This window comes from Carettochelys insculpta, chromosome 1 (assembly GCF_033958435.1).
Source record: "Carettochelys insculpta isolate YL-2023 chromosome 1, ASM3395843v1, whole genome shotgun sequence".
Lineage (NCBI taxonomy): Eukaryota > Metazoa > Chordata > Testudines > Carettochelyidae > Carettochelys > Carettochelys insculpta.
The window spans coordinates 32,391,631-32,412,006 of NC_134137.1; the positions used below are offsets into that span (position 1 = coordinate 32,391,631).

The 20,376-nt window shown below is 45.2% G+C and overlaps 1 protein-coding gene across 2 annotated transcripts; it reads right to left on the reverse strand.

Moving 5' to 3' along the window:
• Window positions 1-13,879: 13,879 nt before the first annotated feature.
• GPR83 (G protein-coupled receptor 83) lies at window positions 13,880-19,817 on the reverse strand. Of its 2 annotated transcripts, XM_074981578.1 has the most exons (4): window positions 19,239-19,817; window positions 17,667-17,792; window positions 15,460-15,593; window positions 13,880-14,636 (listed from the first exon to the last, which is right to left on the reverse strand). In XM_074981578.1, exons 1-4 carry the CDS (start codon window positions 19,623-19,625, stop codon window positions 14,012-14,014), a joined length of 1,272 nt encoding a protein of 423 aa, XP_074837679.1. In that variant the 5' UTR covers window positions 19,626-19,817; the 3' UTR covers window positions 13,880-14,011. The 2 variants fall into 2 exon arrangements, with proteins under 2 accessions (XP_074837679.1, XP_074837689.1); XM_074981588.1 differs by lacking the exon at window positions 17,667-17,792.
• Between the last annotated feature and the right edge of the window lie 559 nt (window positions 19,818-20,376).

The window sequence follows — 20,376 nt, forward strand, 5'->3', positions numbered from 1 at the left end:
CTATGTTTACACTATGAGATAAATTGGAATTTAAGGAAGTTAGCTCGATTGTACCAAGTGACTGTCTTCGCTGTAAATATCATTAGCTCAATTTAGGGAACACTAATATCAATAGCATAATATCGTCAGAAACAGGTGGGTGTAGCAACAGGTTGGAATTTAACAGCTCGAATGAAGGCTAGTGTGAAGTGCCGTTTCTTTGAATCAAATTCGTTAGCCTCCAGAGGCTGACTGGTGCTGTTGCACCTAGTTCCTGGCTGCCCACCACTCGCAGGAGCCGGCAAACTGACCAGCGCAACAGCCCCGGTCAGTTTCCCGGCTCCTGCAAGTGGCAGGGAGCCAAGAAACTGCAGGAACTGCTACACCTGCCTCCCAGCTACTAGTGTCCTGGCCTGTGTGTGTGTGTGTGTGCTGTGGGACTGCAGGACTGGGAGCGTGTGTGCAGCTTGTCACAGCAGCACAGTGTGAGAAGGAGTCCAGGCTGGTGGATCAAAGTTATTGTTACCCCAAATCCAGATGGTACCACAGGGTGATGGGGAACCCGTTGTAATGGGAAATAACACTTCCTTTCCTCTATCCTTTGTTTGCCTTGTTTATTTGGCTCTCTGAGCTATTACACAGTGGGCTCTGTTCTCACATGGAGCCTTGAGTTGCTACCAACATGCAACTAATAATGATGTCCCAGTTAGAAAGCAAATGGTGGTTTTTGTGCTCTTGGCAAGAACTACCAAAAATGATGATACTAGAAATCTCTGTGAACAGGTACCATTGTGAGTGTCTGAGACCAATGAAAATCTAGATAGAAAATGTCAGATGGATCCATTCAAGAGCAACTCGTGAAATAACGGTAACTTAATTATCATGAGTATTTACAACTGGAAAAATAATTTGCTCTCATTAAGGATTAATCACGTCACAGTTTCATTTTTGCCACTGAAAGATGAGTTAGAGGGACATTAAAATTCAGATTGCACCGCTTCAAAATGTAGTATAATAGCACTTAGCAGCCCTCAGATTGTGTTTTGTAGCTTCAAAGTACTTTATGAGCTAAGTAATGGATTCAGTGGTGGGTTCTGTACAGAACCTGGAGATATGCTGACAGTCACCTCTACATAAGGGACCGAGTGTCTCTAAAGTTGTTAAGTGGATGGGATTATTATCCCCATGGCAATGTCCCCAAAACAAGTGTTTATGTTTCAAAATGTTGGCCTATGTGATTTGCCCAGGGCTGCATGGACAGACTGTGTGACAGCCAGAGTTAGAACTCAGCTCTCCCTCCTTTGCTCAGACCACTAGATCACACCTCTCGGTTTCTATATTTTGGAGAGGGCTGAACCACTTGTTTCTGGCTTTGGTGGCAGTATTCCCTTCCCAGATGAGGAAATGGTTGTCAAAGGTCAGACCAGGAAGAATTTGTGTCCATAAAGATAGGTAACTGAAAATAAAACTATGGAAAAGAAACGTCATGTCAGCCTTACCCATGACATGAAGAAAATCCTGACTTCAGGAAGGAGGCAGGAGCCTAGTAAGGGCCACCCTGTGTTGTCAGTTTTGGGTTGTATGTGTGCCCTCTCGGTGTGCTGGATTGGCTTTGGACAGGTAGCTGCGAAGGGAAGAACACACACTATTAGGGTGCGCCAGGAGGAAGCTTCCTAATTTCCTCCTTGGAGTGATGAGGTATCTCATTGCCTCTGACAATGGATCGTAACCATCGCAACTTATCCTTTATAATATGGCTCAGGCGCTGCTCTGCAGTGTCCAACCAACAGCATTGCCTTAGATCAGCAAAGACTGGTTTTGTCAATACTGTACCAGAATACTTGGACTCCCGTACACTTCTTAAATGGCTGTTCTATAAGGGCCCAATTCTGCCACTGATACTCATGCTGAATAGCTCCTTACTCCATGAGCAGGCTTTCCATTGAAGTCTTCTTTATTGTAAACTCTGTAGAACAGGACAAGGACACGTTTAAGGTGCCTAGGACAGAGAGGGTTCATTTTGATTGGGGCACCTAGCTCTACAACAACACAAATGAATAGAAAAATATACCAATGGGATTAAGCCCAAACTAAACCAAGTAACTGGTTGCAGATGTTCCAACCAATGATGATACTTTAGGACGAATAGGATTCATGTCCAAAGTTATAAATAATAAAAATAAAGCTGTGGAAGATTTGAAATTCAATTAAGACTAGAGCAAAGTACTTCCTTTAGAGAGGAAAAAGAATCAAGCATACAGCTACAAATGGGGAATAACTGACCAGGGGGTGGTGCTGCTGAAAAGGATCTGGGGGTTATGGGGGATCACAAATTGCATGTGAGTTAACTGTGTGAAGTAGTTGAGAAAAAGGCTCCTATTCTAGGGTGTGCTAGGTGTGTTTTACTGCTCTACTGAGGCCCTGGCTGGAGCACTGTGTCCACTTCAGGGCACCACACTTCTGCAAAGGTGTGGACACTCTGGCCAGAGGAGAGCAACAAACGTGATAAAAGATGCAGTAAACTTGACCTGTGATGATAGGTTAAAAAGACAGCACATGTTTAGTCTTGAGGAAAAAAAGACAGAGGCGGTTATCAGAACAGACTTCAAATATATTAAAAGCATTCATAAAAAGGACAATGATCAATGATTTCCCATGTCAGCTGAATGTAAAACAAGAAGTAATGAGTGAGGTGCAGAAGGAAAATTTTTCTAACTGTTAAGATAGTTGAGCTCTAGAATAGATTTCCAATGATGGTTGTGGAATCCCAATAACTGGAGGGGATGGCCTAGTAACAGTGCGGTAGCCATGTTAGTCTCTATCCTAACAAAATCAACAAGCAGTCATGTAGCACTTTAAAGACAAACAAAATAATTTATTAGGTGATGAGCTTTCGTGGGACAGACCCACTTCTTCAGATCTGGAGATAGTGCTGTGCTGAAAGTGAATTGACATGATGATTATACTACAGAGATACAGACAAAAAATTGAAATTAGAACTGACAAATCAGATACATGGGGCAGAAGTGGGGAGGAGAGGGAGGAGAAAAGTACTTCTGCAAGTGTCAGTTAAGTGACTTGCCTGAGATCATTATGACCATCAAAGACGGGGAAGCTGTCTTTGTAATGTGTGAGGGAATTGCTATCTCTATTAAGAACAAGTCTCAAAGTATCGAATTTGAGCATTAAACTGTAGTTCTTGTTTCCCTTTGTAATCTGATGTTAAAGTCTCTTTGTTTTAAGATGCATATTCTCAGGTCTTTAACAGTGTAGCCCACTCCACTGAAATGCTTACTGACAGGTTTATGTGTATTAGGAATCTGAATAAAAGCTAAATAAGATTTTGCACTTACAGAAGAGTACTACAGAACTGAATACAGAATGAGGCCATTTGCAAAGGTTATTTAAACCATTCCATAAACTTTGATAGAAAATTATATACTTGTGCAAAAACCCCCACAGAAAAGATCTAAGGGTCAGGCAGGACCACTATGATTATTCAGTGTGACCTCCTTCATAACACCAGCCATATAATTTGCCAGAAGATGGAGATGCAAGAGTACATGTCTTACCTTTGAGGTCTCAGCTATAAAACTGACTTAATGCCCTTTCAAAAATGATCATGTTAATGTGCATGTTGTTCTTACTATTTTTCCTCTGTGTAGATGCTATTATAGAGTATCAAGAAAATGCTTTCTGTTTGTTGACAGAATATTCCATTGGCTGTTAGAAAGGCTTTGAAAGTACTTTTTAAGAAATATCTGTCTGACACACGTCTCAGTGGCATAGCCAGGTCAGCCTGCAGCTTCACAAAAAACAAGCAGTCCTGTAGCACCTTAAAGGCTAGCAAGTGTATTTATTAGGAAATCAGCTTTCATGGGTAAGTCCACTTCATCTGACAGGAGCAGATAAGAATCCAGGGTTTATGTAAGTGAGGCGAAAGGGTAGGAAGGCAGAGGAGAAGGGGGGAAAAAAGAGGGGGTGTCACCTGTCATTAATAGGACCAATAGAAGAAGTAAATTAAGTGGGGTGGGGAGGGGGAGGAGTGCTTCAGGCTGGCAGCTCCTATTGACTGGAAACCAGCCAATGGGATTGTGATGCCTGTCCCCCACCCCACGCTTTTGAAAAACAACCAGGACTCTGAAGCTGCTTTTCTGAGCAGCGTGCAGGGGTGGGACAGGCAGGGAGCCTGCCTGAGGCTCCCTGCTATGGCCAGGTCTAGATCCAGCTCATGGGCCTTATTTTGCCCAGCTCTGCTTTAGTCTGTTCTTGAAGAGACAAGAAAATGCAACTGCCTGGTAGCAGAGATTTCAGAGCAAGTGGAACTTGTGAGCTGCATCCAGAAGTTACAAAAAGAGACTGTCCAAAGTTTCTCTTGTTCTGGATTATGCAGTGCAGTTTTGGTAGGATATGAAATGGTGGCGGGGGCGGGGGGGCGCAATTTTACATGGTGTAATCCAGGTAAGTGTTTACTTGCACGACTTGGTCAAATTTGGGGGCCCAAAGAGATGCCAAGAATCCTGGCACCATTGAACGCACAATGGGAGTTTTGGCACTGGCTCCTCGCCTCTCTTTTTTATAAATGCCACTCCCTGTGGGCCTGACTCTGCAGGGTGCTTAGTGGTGCTGAGTATCCTCATCTGCCAACGAAGTGACAATGCTAGGATGGCAGAGGGAGGAGAGGGGAACCCAGGGCGCAGAATGGTATTCCCAGAAGGTTGAGGGTAGCTCCTTGAAAACCTGTGGAATTGCTGTGGCCCGGGTTATTAGGGTTGGAAAGATCACAGAATGGAGGCTAGCTGAAAGTCTGGGCTAGAGTGCATGGCCTGGGGAGAGAGCTATAAGGAAGGGGTTGAAGGGCGGGTATGACATTCAAGTTCCAAAACAAAATGAATTACAGCAGCAGGATATTTGCAAGTTATTGTTCATACACATATACTTAGTTTTTTGTTGTTGTTCCCTCTAGCATCTCTTGATTAAGCCAGGACACTGGAGAAAATAATATATAAATTACAGTGAAATCATCAGCAGTGTGATGAAAGAAAAGTGCAATATCCCTCTTTGATTAGATGTCCCTCAGGTTGGCCCAGGTTGAGGTTACCATATAAAAAAGAGGACACCCCTGAGAGGAAGTGTATTGTGGCAGATCACAGTCGACAGCTGACAGGCACCTGGGGGAGGGGGAACATTTTGGGCATTGTAAGAACTCCTTTTTGTTCCACTTGTAAGTTTCCCAGAGACCCCAGTCCTGCAGGCTGCATAGGCAGCTGGGGCTCATCAAGGGTCAGTCAGCATCAGGCTGTAATTGAAGCACCTGGAACCAATAAAGGCCTTCAGGCTTTTCTATAAAAGACTTTTGCCAGGTGGCAGGAGGGGAGGGGTGTGGTACCCAGGGAGAACGAGGCTGGAGGTGACCAGACCTGACCAGACTGAAGCCCAGCACAGCTGGCAGCACGGTGCTGAGGGAAAGATCCCAGAAGGTAGTGGTGGGTGAAGAGGCCCAGGGAAAGACAGCTGTCGTGGGGCAGGGGCAAAACGCTCCACTGGCTCCCTCTTTGCCCAGGGTTCCTGGGCCAGAGTCCAGGGCAGTGGGTGGGACTGGACTCCCCACACCACTCTCCCTGGTAGGGCTGACCAACTGGGGTAGGGCTGGAGCAGCTTGAGGCACCCTACCTTCTCCACCCCAAATTCAGACTGGCCTATGATGAACATGGCTCAGTAAAGGGAGACACTTGCCTTCAGGAAGTCCCAGGGCAACAAAGGAGGCATCCCCGAGTTTCTGAGGCCCACAAGGAGCTGCCTGGAAGCTCAGGACCCTTTAGGGACGGTTGAGGGGTCTGTCACAATATCTACCAACACACATTTTATTAATGTACTATATATACTATGGAGCATTAATACAATGTGGATTGATAGATATTGATACACTCCCTTAAAGGAGTGTCCTCTTTTCTGAAAGGTCAAATATAGTAACCCTTGCCCAGGTAGATGATGTCTGTCCTCAGTATTATTATAATATGGTCATTATGCAGTAACCATTGTCAGTTTTGTCTACACTATTGTCTATCCCTGTCTCCATTAGATACAGCTATAATGATCCAGCTACCACTGAGGCATCATTTGAGTGAGACAAACCATATGTTATGGACATGGCTGTAAAAGGCCTCCTGATACTTTTCACACGATTTAAGTATTAATTTATTAAAGTCCTTTATTGTCATATGAAATGAGCAACAGAAGTGCAAAGTATTATTTTAATATAAATGTAGATGAGCTGGTGAAACCAAATCCAGAGGTTGTTTACATCCAAATCTCATTTCATTTGAGCTGCCAACCTTTGGGACTAGCAGTGAGATTGGCAAAGGGATTTAATCATTTCAACACTGAACATCACAGCTTATAACTTTTGGGCACTTACAATATCAAGGAACAATATAGCAATCCACAAAGCGTGAATTAGGCAACGAGATGCTATACAGTGGGAAGAGATGAGCACCATATAGCCTGTGGTCCACAAAGCTGCCTACTGAGTAGGCACCCAAACTAGCCAGAGAAAGACGAGATGACCAGCTTAAAGGATACTTATGTAAGATGTGGGGGGCAACACACACACACACACACATACACGTCAGGAAGAAGGGATTTGAACAGAGCTCTGCCATCTCTCTGGTAAGGGCCCTAAACACGAAGCTATAGAAGAGTCTGTTTTGGGGCCCCCTCAGTCTCTCCCACTGAAGTTGTTCCACTGGAATTCAAAAATAAAATTCTTAACCGTGACTTGGGCCAGAGAAAGCATTAGAAAGACTCTATAGCCTAAAGTGATTGGGACACTCAGGTAAATTGTGACCACTGACGAAGTATTCTCTGCCAGGTCACAGCAACTCCTGTTAAGCCTCACAAACTCACTGCCCCTAACATGTTGCTGTCAGGGTGTTTATGAAGAAAGTCACGCAAGGTCTCACATGAAAACTTACAGTCACCACAGGCATTGTGTGATGGCTGTTAATTATAAATTAATAGGTGTATACTAGAAGTGTTTAAAACTGTAACCAAACCACATTGGCATACAAGTCCCAGACAAACGGCTGTTGAGTTATCTTTCTGGCTAGATATTTGTTGTGAATCAAAAACCCAACATGAAGGATGCAGCATTTGCATTTTAATTCAACGGGAAAAGCAATTTTTCAGGAGGATGTGGAAACAGCATTACGCCAGTGCAGAGCTCAGACTACAGGGGAGAAAAGCTTTACCTGAGAACATGCATCAAAAGAACACGTCAAAGGGTTACTGGACTATAAAACGAAGGGGCGAGAACCCCTTTGCTATCCCTCCCTAAGGGCGCAATGTTTTCTTATGACCTTCACCTGAGTGGGTTGGACGCGAGAGACTCGGTTCAAGTCCCATTCCTCCTGAATCAGAGAAGAGTTTAAACACAGATTTGTAAACGACAAGGAAACTGGGATTTTGAGGTTGCTAAACTGTGACAGCTCCCTGTGAGACGAACAAATGTACTATGACTCTGCCAATCCTAACATGGAAGTAATCCTAGGCATATTTCATTTCCCAAACTTTCCAGAAGCATTTCCCTGTAACATATGGCCCCTGTCTTTGAACATGCACAGACATAACCAAGTCTGCTGTCACAGCTGGTGCCATTTGGTTCAGCTGTGTGGTGGCACCTCACTTTAACGTAACAGTACTGAGATGAATTTACAATAAAGCAAGAATGAGTTTGTTGCCAAGGACGACACAGGTAAATCACAGAGATGGTTACAAATAAAACAAAAATATAACCTCCTTCTAAGGGACTACAAAGAAACTTAGCAGAATCCAAGTTCGTCTACAGCCACTTCGCTGTCCCACTAACCCATTGAGTTGGGGAGCCACCATTCATAGATGAGAAGGGCTGTTACTACCTCCTCTATGCACAGCTAACCTGTCTGAACTTGCCTGAGCGGCCTGATCCCTGGAGAAAGGTACAGAGGCCATCACTTGGAACTAGCTTGTGAATCACTGGGGCGGGGAGGTTGTGGGATACAGGCATCTGGCAGCCCAAGATGGGGCAGAAATACACCTGGTCAGGTAGGAGCTAGTCATGCCGGTACCTAAAGTGAGGCTGCACAACATTTGCCCAAAGGAAAACCCACAGGGTCTGTGTGGCGTTAGATGTTTATAGGGTTAGGAGACAGCTTAGCAGTTTTGTGGACCACAGTGGTGTCTAAAACCTGGACATAAGCACCGAAGTACTTTGGTGGATCCCTTTTCCTTTTAATGGGCCAGCTAAAATGCTTTGCGAAACCATTCTCAGTATGGCCTGTTCCTTTGCTTCGAGCGTAGCAGTAAAACAGCTCTATTTATAATCTTGTCTTGTTACATTGGCTCTGTATGGGCCCATTATTCCTTAGGTGACCACATTGCCCTATGGCAAATACGGGACACTGGCCTCTGGGGATTGAGGGATTCGGTCCCATGTCAGGGCTTCTCGCAGACGGGGGCTGCTGCCCCCTGGTGAGGCACTGGGGATAGGGAGCTGGCAGGGCGGGGTGCCGAGAACAGGGGTTTGCAGCCTGCTGGCAGTGGGGGACAGAGAATGTGGCAGCCACCCCACAGTGGAGCTTCCACTGCACAAGAGCTATCTTCCAAGGTGGGGCATTGGGTGCTGGGGAACAAGGCATTCACCTCATGGAGGGGATCCCTGGCAGCCGGAGCTGCCTTCCCTAGGTAGGGGATGCCAGGGAATGAGGCAGCCGCCCCATTGCAGAGTTTGCTGACAATGGGAGTTGCCACCGTGTAGTGCCAGAGAGTGGGGCAGCCACCACATGACGAAGCTTCCTGGTATCAGGAGCTGCTGCCCCAAGGCAGAGGGCACTGGGGGATCAGGGCAGCTGCCCCAATGGAGGAGCTCTATGGCGGGGGCGGGGGGGGGGGGGGGCGGGCAGGCTACAGCCCTATGAAACCAGGTCACCAAAGAACAGGAGCCCTGCAAAATACGGGACAAGTTGCCCATTTTCTTAAAGAAGTCAGGGTGCATGTGAGACAGCTTAAATAAGGGCCTGTCCCAGGACAAACGGGACATATGGTTACCCTAATTATTCCATATCCTTATACCACTATCAATGTGTCTCAAGTGAGGCTCAGCCAGCATTTGAAAAGGATATCTGATTAGTCAAAGGGCTTCGCTATGGGTGTGTTCTTTATCTTTGGTAGTAACTTGGCTAAATGGGTACACAGAAAATAATACTGAGGAAATGAAAGATGTAGCAGATCTAGCAAAAGAGGGACGATACCAGAATCACAGGCTAGTAGGGCCATGTGGAAGGCGAGACAATGAGCTTCGCGATGTTCTTAATTTATGCTGGAGTTATAGAGTGCATTATAGACAGACTCATGGCAAAACTTTACGTGCCAGGTTTATTTTACTTTTTACTGAATTATGTAGCGTGAATGGCCAAGTGGGAAAAGTGCAGCTGGCCCACGAAAGTAATGACTTTTGGAGGCCTCAGTTTTTGTTTGCTCAACCTGACACATTGAAAAGGGCCTGTATTTTTGTAAAAAGTGGTGCGTGCCTGTCTTCTGAAAGTCAAGCTCCTGCGTGTCTTGGGTGGTTTAGCCCAAAGTCTTTGAAAGGCACTGCCAGAGTGACTAAGAGGATTAATCCATGTGTTTATTATTAACTATTTACCCTTTCAGCAGCAGACAGCTGCAACCTAGCGCATCAGGCCTTGTGCCTTTCATTAACATGTCTTTCAGCCATTACGTCTGCTGCTTTAACATTCCCGGCATCTACCCATTGAACCGAGCCCTTTTTCATGCCTGGTCTAGATTAACTTTTGCACTTTTTAAACAAAAAGCCTTGGCCATCACTATGGCAACATTTCAGAGACTACTATTTTTTCTCCCTGAGAGAGAGCATTCAGACTAGAGTGAGCTGCCACTCACAGCCCACCAAGCGCACAGTCTTTGTTCCCTCTATAGTTCTGTAAAAAGTCAAACAAAACTCTCAGGATATAGCTTTTAAGCTAGGGAATGAATGCTTATTGGGAGCAAGAGCAGCTGGAGTCTGGAGATGTAACAATTTTCAGTAGGTCCAGAATCCAAAAGAATGTCTCATGAGGGACCTGAGAAGGACGTAATTAACCTCACCAGGAGATGTAGCCCCTTTTTTAAATGCAATACTGCACAGGGAAAATGAAGAGGCTCTGGCCCATGAAAGCGCATCCCTGAATAAATCGTTTAGTTAATCTTTAAAGGGCTACATTTTTGCTGTTTTGTTTTGTTGGCGTACAGACTAACAGGGCTACCTCTCTGTTACTACACAGGGAAAAGTACATTAAAGAATTAATGCAGCAAGACGAGCATTCAGACTGTAAGATGTCCCTAAATTCGGGTTGACTGTGCACCCTTAATTCGGCTCCTGTGCCCATCATGACACGCAGTCTTTGAGTACATGAGCACATACTATTTTTCCAGAGGGGCCAACCTTCATTCAGTGTGTAGCATGAACCCTGTTCAGCTCACCAATATTAGTCTTCTTTGTGGGTCACTGTGTGGCTGCACACTGGATTTGCTGCACCGTTCAAACTGTGCGCTGAAGACAGACTAATTCCTTATGAGCTTTTCACTACAGTATCGGACACGTCTCCTGCTAATCGCTACCTGCAAATGAGGAGTCCTGTGGCACTGGAAAGACCAACAGATTTAGGTGGGCATCAGCTTCCATGGGTAAAAAAACAGCGTCAGCTATATGGACTGGACAATATAAGCAAAAAAGGCAGGCGTGTGAGAGAGAAGAGTGGCTATGAATGTCTGAAATAAAGTAAGCTCACCATAATGGCGAAAGACTGACCTAAATGTGAAAGGGGACATGAAAGGCTGAATACGCTGAACAAATTATACAGGGGCTGGGCCAATTTTACATGCATCACATGGGGGAAGATTGTGCGCGGCCCCCCCTGATCGTGCCTGTCTGCCACTCCCAAGAGAGCAAGGATGATGGCCACTTTTCAACTGGCTGATTTTGCATACCCATAGGCCCGGCTACAAAGTATAGTGGGATGGAGGGGGTGGGGGGTGGGGTGGGGTGTTGTACTCCAGTCTCCAAAATGACCACAGCAGTGGCCTGTTTTAGGTTGATTTTCCTCAGCTCTGTCCATGGGACCAAAGCTGCGCTGGGAAGTAACCTCTTACCTCTGTCAGCTGACACAGTCTGTGCTCAATGTCATACGTGGTAATGAATGAGGGCATTGGAAATCAGGGAACAATGCTGATTTACACCACCTGGTCCCCGTGTTATATTTGTAGGTGAAAAAAAAATTCACAGCCGATTATTTTTTCCATTGCATTCTTTCCATAAACTCAAGTGGCAAGCAGTTCCTCGTCCCCAGACATATTAAGATCTATTATTTGAGTGAGGCCCTGAGAATTACTTTCCTGCTTCTGGCATACTAGCAGGAGAGGGGTGTTGATGGTAGAGCTGGTGGGTTGCATTTTGCAGGGCTGTCCTTCTGAATACAGCCCAAGCATCTGCATGCCCTGTCCCCCTTGGGGTGGGGGGGGCAGACTGCACTCAGGGTGCAGTGAGTGGAGCAGTGGAGCACAGGACCAGGGCTGGGATGATGGCAGATGAGGGAGTGGTGCAGCCTGCCAGAGCTGCAGGCTGGGAGGCCAGAGGACAGGCCTGGAGGCTGATGCTACATGTACACAGTAAGGGGCCACCACTAAATTTGGGGCACAGTGGTGTCGCTAAATCAGAGGGGCCCCAGGTAGCTATGTATTTTGCATATGCTTTGCGACAGTCCTGCATATTTGGGGGAGGGGCACCAGAAGCATCTCAGTGACAAGCTGTCATAGGGCCTTAAGAAAAGGAAAACAGTAACGCCTGAGTCTGAGAGAGAGCTAGCTATTGCCATGAGCTGCAGAGACCGGGGTGTGCGGCGTTCCCTCTGCATCACAGTGGTAGAACAGTGAGCGCATACATTTTATTTTCTGTAACTATACAGCCATGAGAAGCTTGCACAAGGCAAAGGTGCTATAAACTGGTCAGGACATCTGCTACACCCGGTTTCTCTCAACAGTCAAGTTATTTTAATTTAAATCAAAGTTCATCTCTCTCTCCTTTTACTGTTAGCTGCTGAGTATTTGATGTGGAATCGGCAGTAATATACTGATAAGGGCCAGATGATTTCTGTACCAGGAACACACCGGTAAATATCACCATCCACAAGACAGCTCCTGGAGTTACCTGGCTTGGTAACATATACCATCTGTCCTGCTATTTTAAAGCCGATACTTTGTGTGTGCACAGTTCCAAAGAGGTACCATATACAGCATTTCAGAAGAGAACATACGTTGTCCCTTGGTCTCTGAACTGAAACCAGCCATGCAACTGCATTACAGAGCAAGAGCGCAATGCTACATTCTAAAAGTAAGTGACAGGCTTCTTATAGCTATTATGGGAAGATGACCCAGAGTTACTTAGGTAAATATGAGGCTCAGTAAAGTAATTTGGCTTGTAAACATTACTGTTCCAACTGAGCCTGAGCAGTACTTCCAGTGCCCTGAGAAATAATTTCAAGATTTTTAATTCTCTAACCAAAGGAATTTCCTAAGTATTTATTCATTTACTGGATTTTATGGGACTGTCACTAGATTTTTCCCAAAAAAATGCTTCATGTGAATTAGTGCCGGCAAAATTTGCTGAACTGTGAGCCTCGAGTCTGCAGTCATCTTTTGTTTATTATGCATTTATTTTTTTAAGACGTGCAGTTCCTTGTGTCTGAGTACAACACTGCAGGGGATCTTCATGCCCATTGCCTCTGATTCACCATCTGACTGTCACCAGGTCTGCTGGACAAGTCACTGAAGTTCAGTCCCCTGCCAGTGCAGCAAAACGTCCAAGCTAATCGAATGGTTCTTCACTGTCTCTCTAAGGCTAATGGGAAGTTCCGTCACAGGAGCCTAATCTGCCTCTGAAGTGGGGCATGTGTGCCCCTTCCTCAAGGCTGGCAGGGAAACCATGGCCCACCCAGGGATTCTGCATTAAGCACTTGGCTTTGCTTCTTCAAACATGCTGCTGTTTTCTTGGAGCGTTTCCTGCCTCCAGATCCCCTTTTGTGCTGCTTGCCTACAGCCTCTGCTTACCCTGGCCTGTTTGGGTCTCAGGATTCTGGTTTCTCCCTGCTTTGCTGAAGACTAGTGAATCTTCCAGAGGGATTCTAGTCACTCCCCTAGGGATTGCCTTGCTCCTTGTGGTCCCAGGTTAGGGCTTCTCCTCCAGGAGCCTGTTCTGCTCCCTTTGAGTATTGCCTGCCTAAAAGAGAGTCCAGCCTCCTCTGCAATCTCGCCCTCTCGCAGCTCTTCACACTGGCTTCACAGCCTTCCAGCCTTTTCGCAGCTGGGGTCACTAATAACATTGTTACCACAACGCTATCAGCAGGGCATGTTTGCTAGGTCAGAGGCAAGGCTGAGCCTGAGTTGCCTAAAAGGGTCAGCCAGTCTGTGACCCATGTAACAGCTTTCTGTCTCTGGGGCTGGATTCAAACTGTGTCATTTTGATGAAATCATTTCTTTACCAAGTTCATGTTTACTACATGATACGGTTAACAATGAAACTTGATGATGTTAGATAATGTTTCACCCTTTTGGTTCCAGCTCACAACATGCCACATACACACCCAACCTTCCTAGGACAAAGGACTGGACGGCTTTACCTATGGAAAACAGTTACATATACACACACAGTTCTTTGCTAGCCCAATCCAAAGTCAGTCTGACAAAAAAGGGGGCTTTCCTCCTTCTCCAGGGCTATCTTCTGTGGAGGCTATACAGATAAATGACCAGTCTGCATTAAAGAGCTAACTCTTTTTGTGGTAGGAATGCATCAATTCCTATAGTTCTGGGTTCTCTGCATGTCTTAGTGTTTGCACTATAGTGATCAGGGATTCCTGTGTCTCCCCATCACACATGTCAGCTTTCAACAAATCCACCAGCAATCCTGGCCCATAACCCACCCAGGCTCATTTTATTACATCATTCAACTCAAAACTACTATAGGTTCAACTGAAGTGATGTCTGTCTTCCCTGCCTGGAGATTGGAGGTTGATGGAAGGACATGGGAGACCTGAGACCTCTTGAGGTTGCTGTTCTCAGGCCAAGCTGCTCTGGAGGATGGAATTATGGATGGAAGCACGGGATCTCTCAGGCGAGGTGGTCTTCTGCACATGTTAACCAAAGACTTCAGTTCCAGCCTGAAATGTTCATTGAGCCAGCAGTAAATGAAGGGGTTATAACAGGTGCTGCTCATCGCAAGCCAATGAAAAGCAAAGTACAAGGCATTGTTGGTACGAATCACTTGGCTGGAAAGAAGGACAACATAGCAATTCAAAGGAAACCAGCAAACAGCAAAGAGGACAACCACCAGCATCAGCATCTTGATGGTCTTTTTCTTCTTCCTCTGCAGGGCGAAGTACTGCTCCATAGTCACATTGCCAATGGCGTTGCGCAGCCAGAGTTTCTTGGCCACTCTCACGTAGGTAGCAGAGATGATGGAAAGGGGCAGAACATAGAGCAAAATGAATGTTGTTAGGTCCAGATATTTCCAGAAGAGGTCAGCTGGTTCAGGGAAATCTGGGAGGCACAGGCAGCGGGTGACTTTTTCACTGCAGATAAAAGGACCGATCACAATAAATGAACAAACCTGCCTGGGTATCACAGTAGGAGAAAGAAATGGAGGGCAAGAGAGTCCAGAGCCGCAGAGCCAGATCCTCAACTGGTGCAAATTCACATCATTCCATTGATGGCAGCAGAGCGACTCTCGTTTACACCGGTTGAGGTGGTAGCCCATGGTGGAGCTTACACAGAATGACAAGAAAAATTTCTCACAGCATGCACGACATTATGATCTCCTTACAAAACTAATCATTGCAACCTCTGCTGACCAGCTGCACAAAATAAAGTTCTTAGGAGTGGAGTGAAACTCTCTGCCCTTCTGTGAACTGCATGTAAACAGTAATAAAAATGTATCACCTCTATGACCCGTTTCATCAGCAAAACACTTCACAAACATGAATTAACCTTCACAGTTGAGGGTGACAGGGAAATATTATGATTTTTATTCAACAGAAAAGGAAACTAAGACAGAGAGTGTGAGTCATTTGTCCAGGAAGTTAGTGTTGGAGCTGGGATTAAACCAGAGCCAATTAGGGCCTCGTGGCCATTCCTGGCCTCAATCAATGAGCCAGATCGTTAGCTGGTACAAACTGCCAACTTATGGCAATTAAGTGTGTGGCCTGGTGCATCTGACAGACTCTGCTGTTGATGAATAATCCTAGAAGAGTGGCCATGGTGAAAGCTATCAATGTGCACCTCAGTTGGGGGTAAACTGACATGACTTTTTGTCTTCAGTCAGGCTGTGTTTGCTTGTCCCTACTGAAGATCTGGCCATGTATAGTTCTGCAGATCAAAAACAAGGCTCAGCCTTACCTGTACTTAAAAATGAAGAGTTTTTGGTAAATAGCATGTGGGAGGGAGAAACACGTTGCCATGATCCAGATGACAGAGATGTAGACAATGCCTTTTGCGGTAGGTGTGCGCGGCTTCAGAGGATGCATTATAGCCTATTGGAACAAACAAATGTAGCATGATGCCATTTTAATCATTTTACAGTTTTCCTCACATTACCTCCCACTCTTAAATACAGCAGCAATCCTGGCAGTTTAATGAGCCAGTGCTGCAGGGGAGGTGCGGGCACACAGCTGCCTCTGACTGGAGCTTAATGAACCAGCCAGTGGACTGAACTGTGAATGAACGCGTAAATGAAATCATCAGCTTTCCCAATTCAAGCCCTGAGAAATGGATAAAGGTCCCAATCCTGCTACTGGAGCTGCGAAGGTGAATTTCTGCACCCATGTGGAGAGGGGCTGACTTCTGCCCTTGGGCAGAACATTCTGCCCTTGCCCATCACTTTGGTCCTAATTCAATAATACAAGTAAAAGGGGGGGAACAGAATTTTTTAAAAGGTGTTCTGGTTTTGTATTGCACGACACCAGCAACACAAAGGTGGGTTTCCAGTGTCATTACAGCCAAACAACTTTAGGGCAGAAAATGCATGTTCTGCAATTTTCAGTTGGAAAAATAGAAATGAAGCTCCTAGGCCATGTCTACACGTGCACGCTACTTCAAAGTAGCGGCGCCAACTTCGAAGTAGCGCCCGTCATGGCTACACGTGTTGGGCGCTATTTCGAAGTTGAAATCGACGTTAGGCGGCAAGACGTTGAAGTTGCTAACCCCATGAGGGGATGGGAAGAGAGCCCTACTTCGAAGTTGAACGTCGAAGTAGGGCACGTGTAGCCGATCCGCGTCCCGCAACATCGAAATAGTGGGGTCCGCCATGGCGGCCATCAGCTGAGGGGTTGAAAGACGCTCTCTCTCCAGCCCCTGCGGGGCTCTATGGTCACCGTGTGCAGCAGCCCTTAGCCCAGGGCTTCTGGCTGCTGCTGCGGCAGCTGGGGATCTATGCTGCAGGCACAGGGTCTGCAACCAGTTGTCGGCTCTGTGGATCTTGTGTTGTTTAGTGCAACTGTGTCTGGGAGGGGCCCTTTAAGGGAGCGGCTTGCTGTTGAGTCCGCCCTGTGACCCTGTCTGCAGCTGTGCCTGGCACCCTTATTTCGATGTGTGCTACTTTGGCGTGTAGACGTTCCCTCGCAGCGCCTATTTTGATGTGGTGCTGCCCAACGTCGAAGTTGAACATCGACGTTGCCACCCCTGGAGGACGTGTAGACGTTATTCATCGAAATAGCTTATTTCGATGTTGCTACATCGAAATAAGCTATTTCGATGTAGCGTGCACGTGTAGACGTAGCCCTAGTGTCCCTGGGTCTCTGGTCCCAGACTGGTGGGTTCCCTGCACCTTGCCCGTGATCCAGCTTCCACACTGGCCAGCTCCCTGGCTCCTCAGCAGCCTCTTTGGTGGGGCGCATGCAATCAGGTTTCCAGGGGCCTTTCAGCTTGCTGGGTGGGCTGCTGGGGCATCTGGACTGGACCTTCTTGAAAGATACGCTTTGGGCGATTCTGCAGTGAAACTTGTGGAGAACGACCCTCTCCCAGATTATTTGGCATATCCTGCCTTGTTTGCCGATTCAGAATGTTGTTTTGAAAAGGCAAAAACTTTCTCTGTGATGGAAATTCCAGTTCTTGCCCAGGGCTAAAGAGAGTATTTAAATTAGTGTCTTTTGGAAATCATTTTTACGGGTCTCCTTATGGGAATTTACCATATTGTTAAGGTCTGAAGATGCAGCACGTACCTGCACTTAAAATACATATTTTGTGAAATGCTTTGAGCCGCATGGGTGAAGGAGTACAGGCAATTCATTCAGCTTCAAGGTCCCTCTGAGGCAGGTATTATTACCACCATACTAGAGGTGCAGAGAGGTTTGTGCAAAAGCCCGTTGGTGACCTGGGAACAGAACCCCAGAGTGCCAGCACAATCTGTAGTCCCTAAATTGTACTTATTCCTCTTTCTTAGGTAATACCAGAGAGCTGATTTAAAAAATATACATCACCACCATGGCAATTCTTACACCAACTGCACCCTGAGGTGTTCTGAAAGTGGTTTTTAACATCTTGTTTTAAAATAAAGAAACGCTCCTGCATTTTCAATTCATGGCCATGTAGCTTAAGGGAATTCTCACCTGGTGTCTGTCCACCGCAATTGCTGTGAGAGTCAAAACAGAGACATGGAGGGAGCAGTACTGAGCGAACCTACTGATGTGACACATCCCCTTCCCGAATATCCATGTGCTGTTCACAAACCGAGCCTAAGAACAATCCAGCAGGGAATATATATTTAGGTTTCTATTTGCATAATTGGGTACGTTTCATGTGCCATTGTCAGCATGCTAGTAGCTGCTCCGGTGGTCATTATTTTACTTACATCCCAAAAGGATTATTAAAAATCTGCAGGACACAAATAGACTAACACACCACTCTTTACTTTTATCTAATTTCTGTCTCCTTTGATTTATTGGCTGATTATGGTACCTGCAAGAGGACATTAAATAGTGTCAAAACTTTTTGGGAAGTGATCCTGTAATAGTTACAGAAAACTCTTTCATATCCAGCAGCCCAGGACTGGGAGATTGCCAGATATTCCAATATTCTGGATAATAGAGAGGTATACCCAGCTATGCATAACACTCAGGAAAAACAAGGTTAGATCTTAGGAAACAAACAAATGTATGCAGAGTACTTTATTTACCAAACAGCATTATTGTACACTGTACGCTTATACTGTACTTGCTGTATTTATTTCTATTTACTTTCACTATAATATACTGAAGGAAAAATGTAATTAAAATTTACTTATGGTTAAAATGCCAGTTATTTGAGAGTTCTGGACGATAGAATGCCAGATATGAAAGAATTTACTGTATATTAGTGCCACTTTACTGCCCCAGCAACATGCACCCAGCCATTCTGATGGAGTAATTTCTAATACACTTGTTTCACTTCCTTCATAATATTTCCCTCCATGCCCAAAGAATAGGCAACAAGTCAATTCCCCTTGTCCAACCATCCCTGGTGAATACATGGATGGATACTCCTGCAAGCCTGCTCTAGGTTCAATGTGAGTATTTCTTTTGCCAGATCATGTAATAATATGATGCTGATCATTAACCATTTTTCTAAATAAGGGAGATTCATTGTATTATATTGGAAGCTCCTCGGGGGAGAGAAAATAAATGACTATTGCAAAACTGTGTGAAACTAGAGCCTTGTTATTCTTACCAGTTTAGTGCTGACAACACCCTGGGCCACAAAACCCCGGTATAGTTTTTAATTATTATATTTCTAAATGGATCACAGAAATTAGAAAAGGAAAACAAAACTTGTTCAATCTTCCCAAAAAGTTACGATTCCATTCTTACACACATTTAAAACTAGCCTGGATAGGTCACTAGCAAACTTATAGCACTATCTTGCATTAGCCAAGGACAGACTGTAGAACATAAACCCGTACAACAGGACAAAAAAAAAAAGTAATTAAATGAATGCTTTAACAAGAATGAAAACTCAGATTGCAGCCTCACTTTTACTAGTGTCATTTGCCATTCCTGTGGGTGCCAATAATAACAATCAGATGCAACCCACATACACTATGTCTGTTATGGGAAGAAAATGCAAATGATACAGTTCCCATTCTAGATGGTCACATTTTAGAGAAAAGCAGAGTGAGAGGGAATAGACCGCAGTCAGGTTCTTACCAAAGTAAAGGGAGTATTGAGCAGCGTTATCATTATGTCTGCTACTGCTAGATTCACAACGAAGAGGCTGGTAGCAGAGTGCATCCTTTTGTTTTTGATGATGACTTGACAGACCAGGACATTCCCGAAGAGCGAGAACACTATGATGAAGGAATATGCCACAATGAGCAGAGTTTTCACTGAAAGATTTTGAGACTCAGCCTCATATCTTCTCCTGCCCACAAAGCTCTGCCAGTCAGCAAGTGTGTAGTTATTCCAGGGGAAAAAGCTGGAGATGTTGGGCATTTCAAAAAATCCTTCAAAACTTACGTTGAGGGGCAGCTTTGCTGATTTCTCAAAGGCTTGAGCTAAGCAAGGGAGAGAGAGCCATACGTAAGGAGCAACCATTTCTGAAACACTGCTTCTTTCTTCAGATTCTTCAGAACTAGCTCATCTAAGAAACAATCCTCCCTCCAGTCAGGGAGAGGACTGACCAGCTGTAAATTTGCTTTCCTTAGCACAAACAATCTTCATGACTAGAAACAAAATCCAGAAATTATCAGACAAAACAAGAGCAGTTGATCCAAACCAGAGCTGTGATTATGCAGATCAGCCACTCAGTCTAGACTTCTCTTTTAGCACTTTTACATCTCCCATCTCAGGCAGGCTGCTAGCAAGACTATCCACTCATTGGATTCTGTAACATTAACTGCTGCTCTGATGTGCTCGCTTTATCCAAGATTACACTCTTACGTGGCGTTAGTCCATGCCTCCCACCTCTCCTCTGACAATTACATCTGGACTGTATAAGCAAATCTATCTGGCTTTGCCAGAGCATCTTTTTTTTCCCTCTCAGCATCTTGTCAGCAGTCGCTTCATGTGAATCCTGTTTATCAACCAGCATTACATCTGTGCTGCGTTCTAGGAGAGAGTCCAATTTTAAACTACAATTTACATGTATTATAGACTAGTTTCAGGCTTGTTTAAAGCACCACCACATTGACTATAGCTGGTAATAATGAGGTACAGAACAGAAAGAGAATAAGAGTTTGGTTCGTTAGCTGTACTCAAATGTTTTTCCCCCTTGTTAGATAAAAGGCCACATGACTTATAACTGGCTATTGTTAAGCCTCTCATTAAAAATACCCAACAGTCAATG

What these genes read in the sequence shown, in the direction of transcription:
- GPR83 (XM_074981578.1), bottom strand. Translation starts at nt 19,625, where the DNA reads ATGGTTGCTCCTTACGTATGGCTCTCTCTCCCTTGCTTAGCTCAAGCC. An exon ending in TCAATACTCCCTTTACTTTG is followed by an intron (nt 17,793 to 19,238) that starts GTAAGAACCTGA and finishes GATTGTTCTTAG; the next exon opens with GCTCGGTTTGTGAACAGCAC. An exon ending in TTGCGGTGGACAGACACCAG is followed by an intron (nt 15,594 to 17,666) that starts GTGAGAATTCCC and finishes TTGTTCCAATAG; the next exon opens with GCTATAATGCATCCTCTGAA.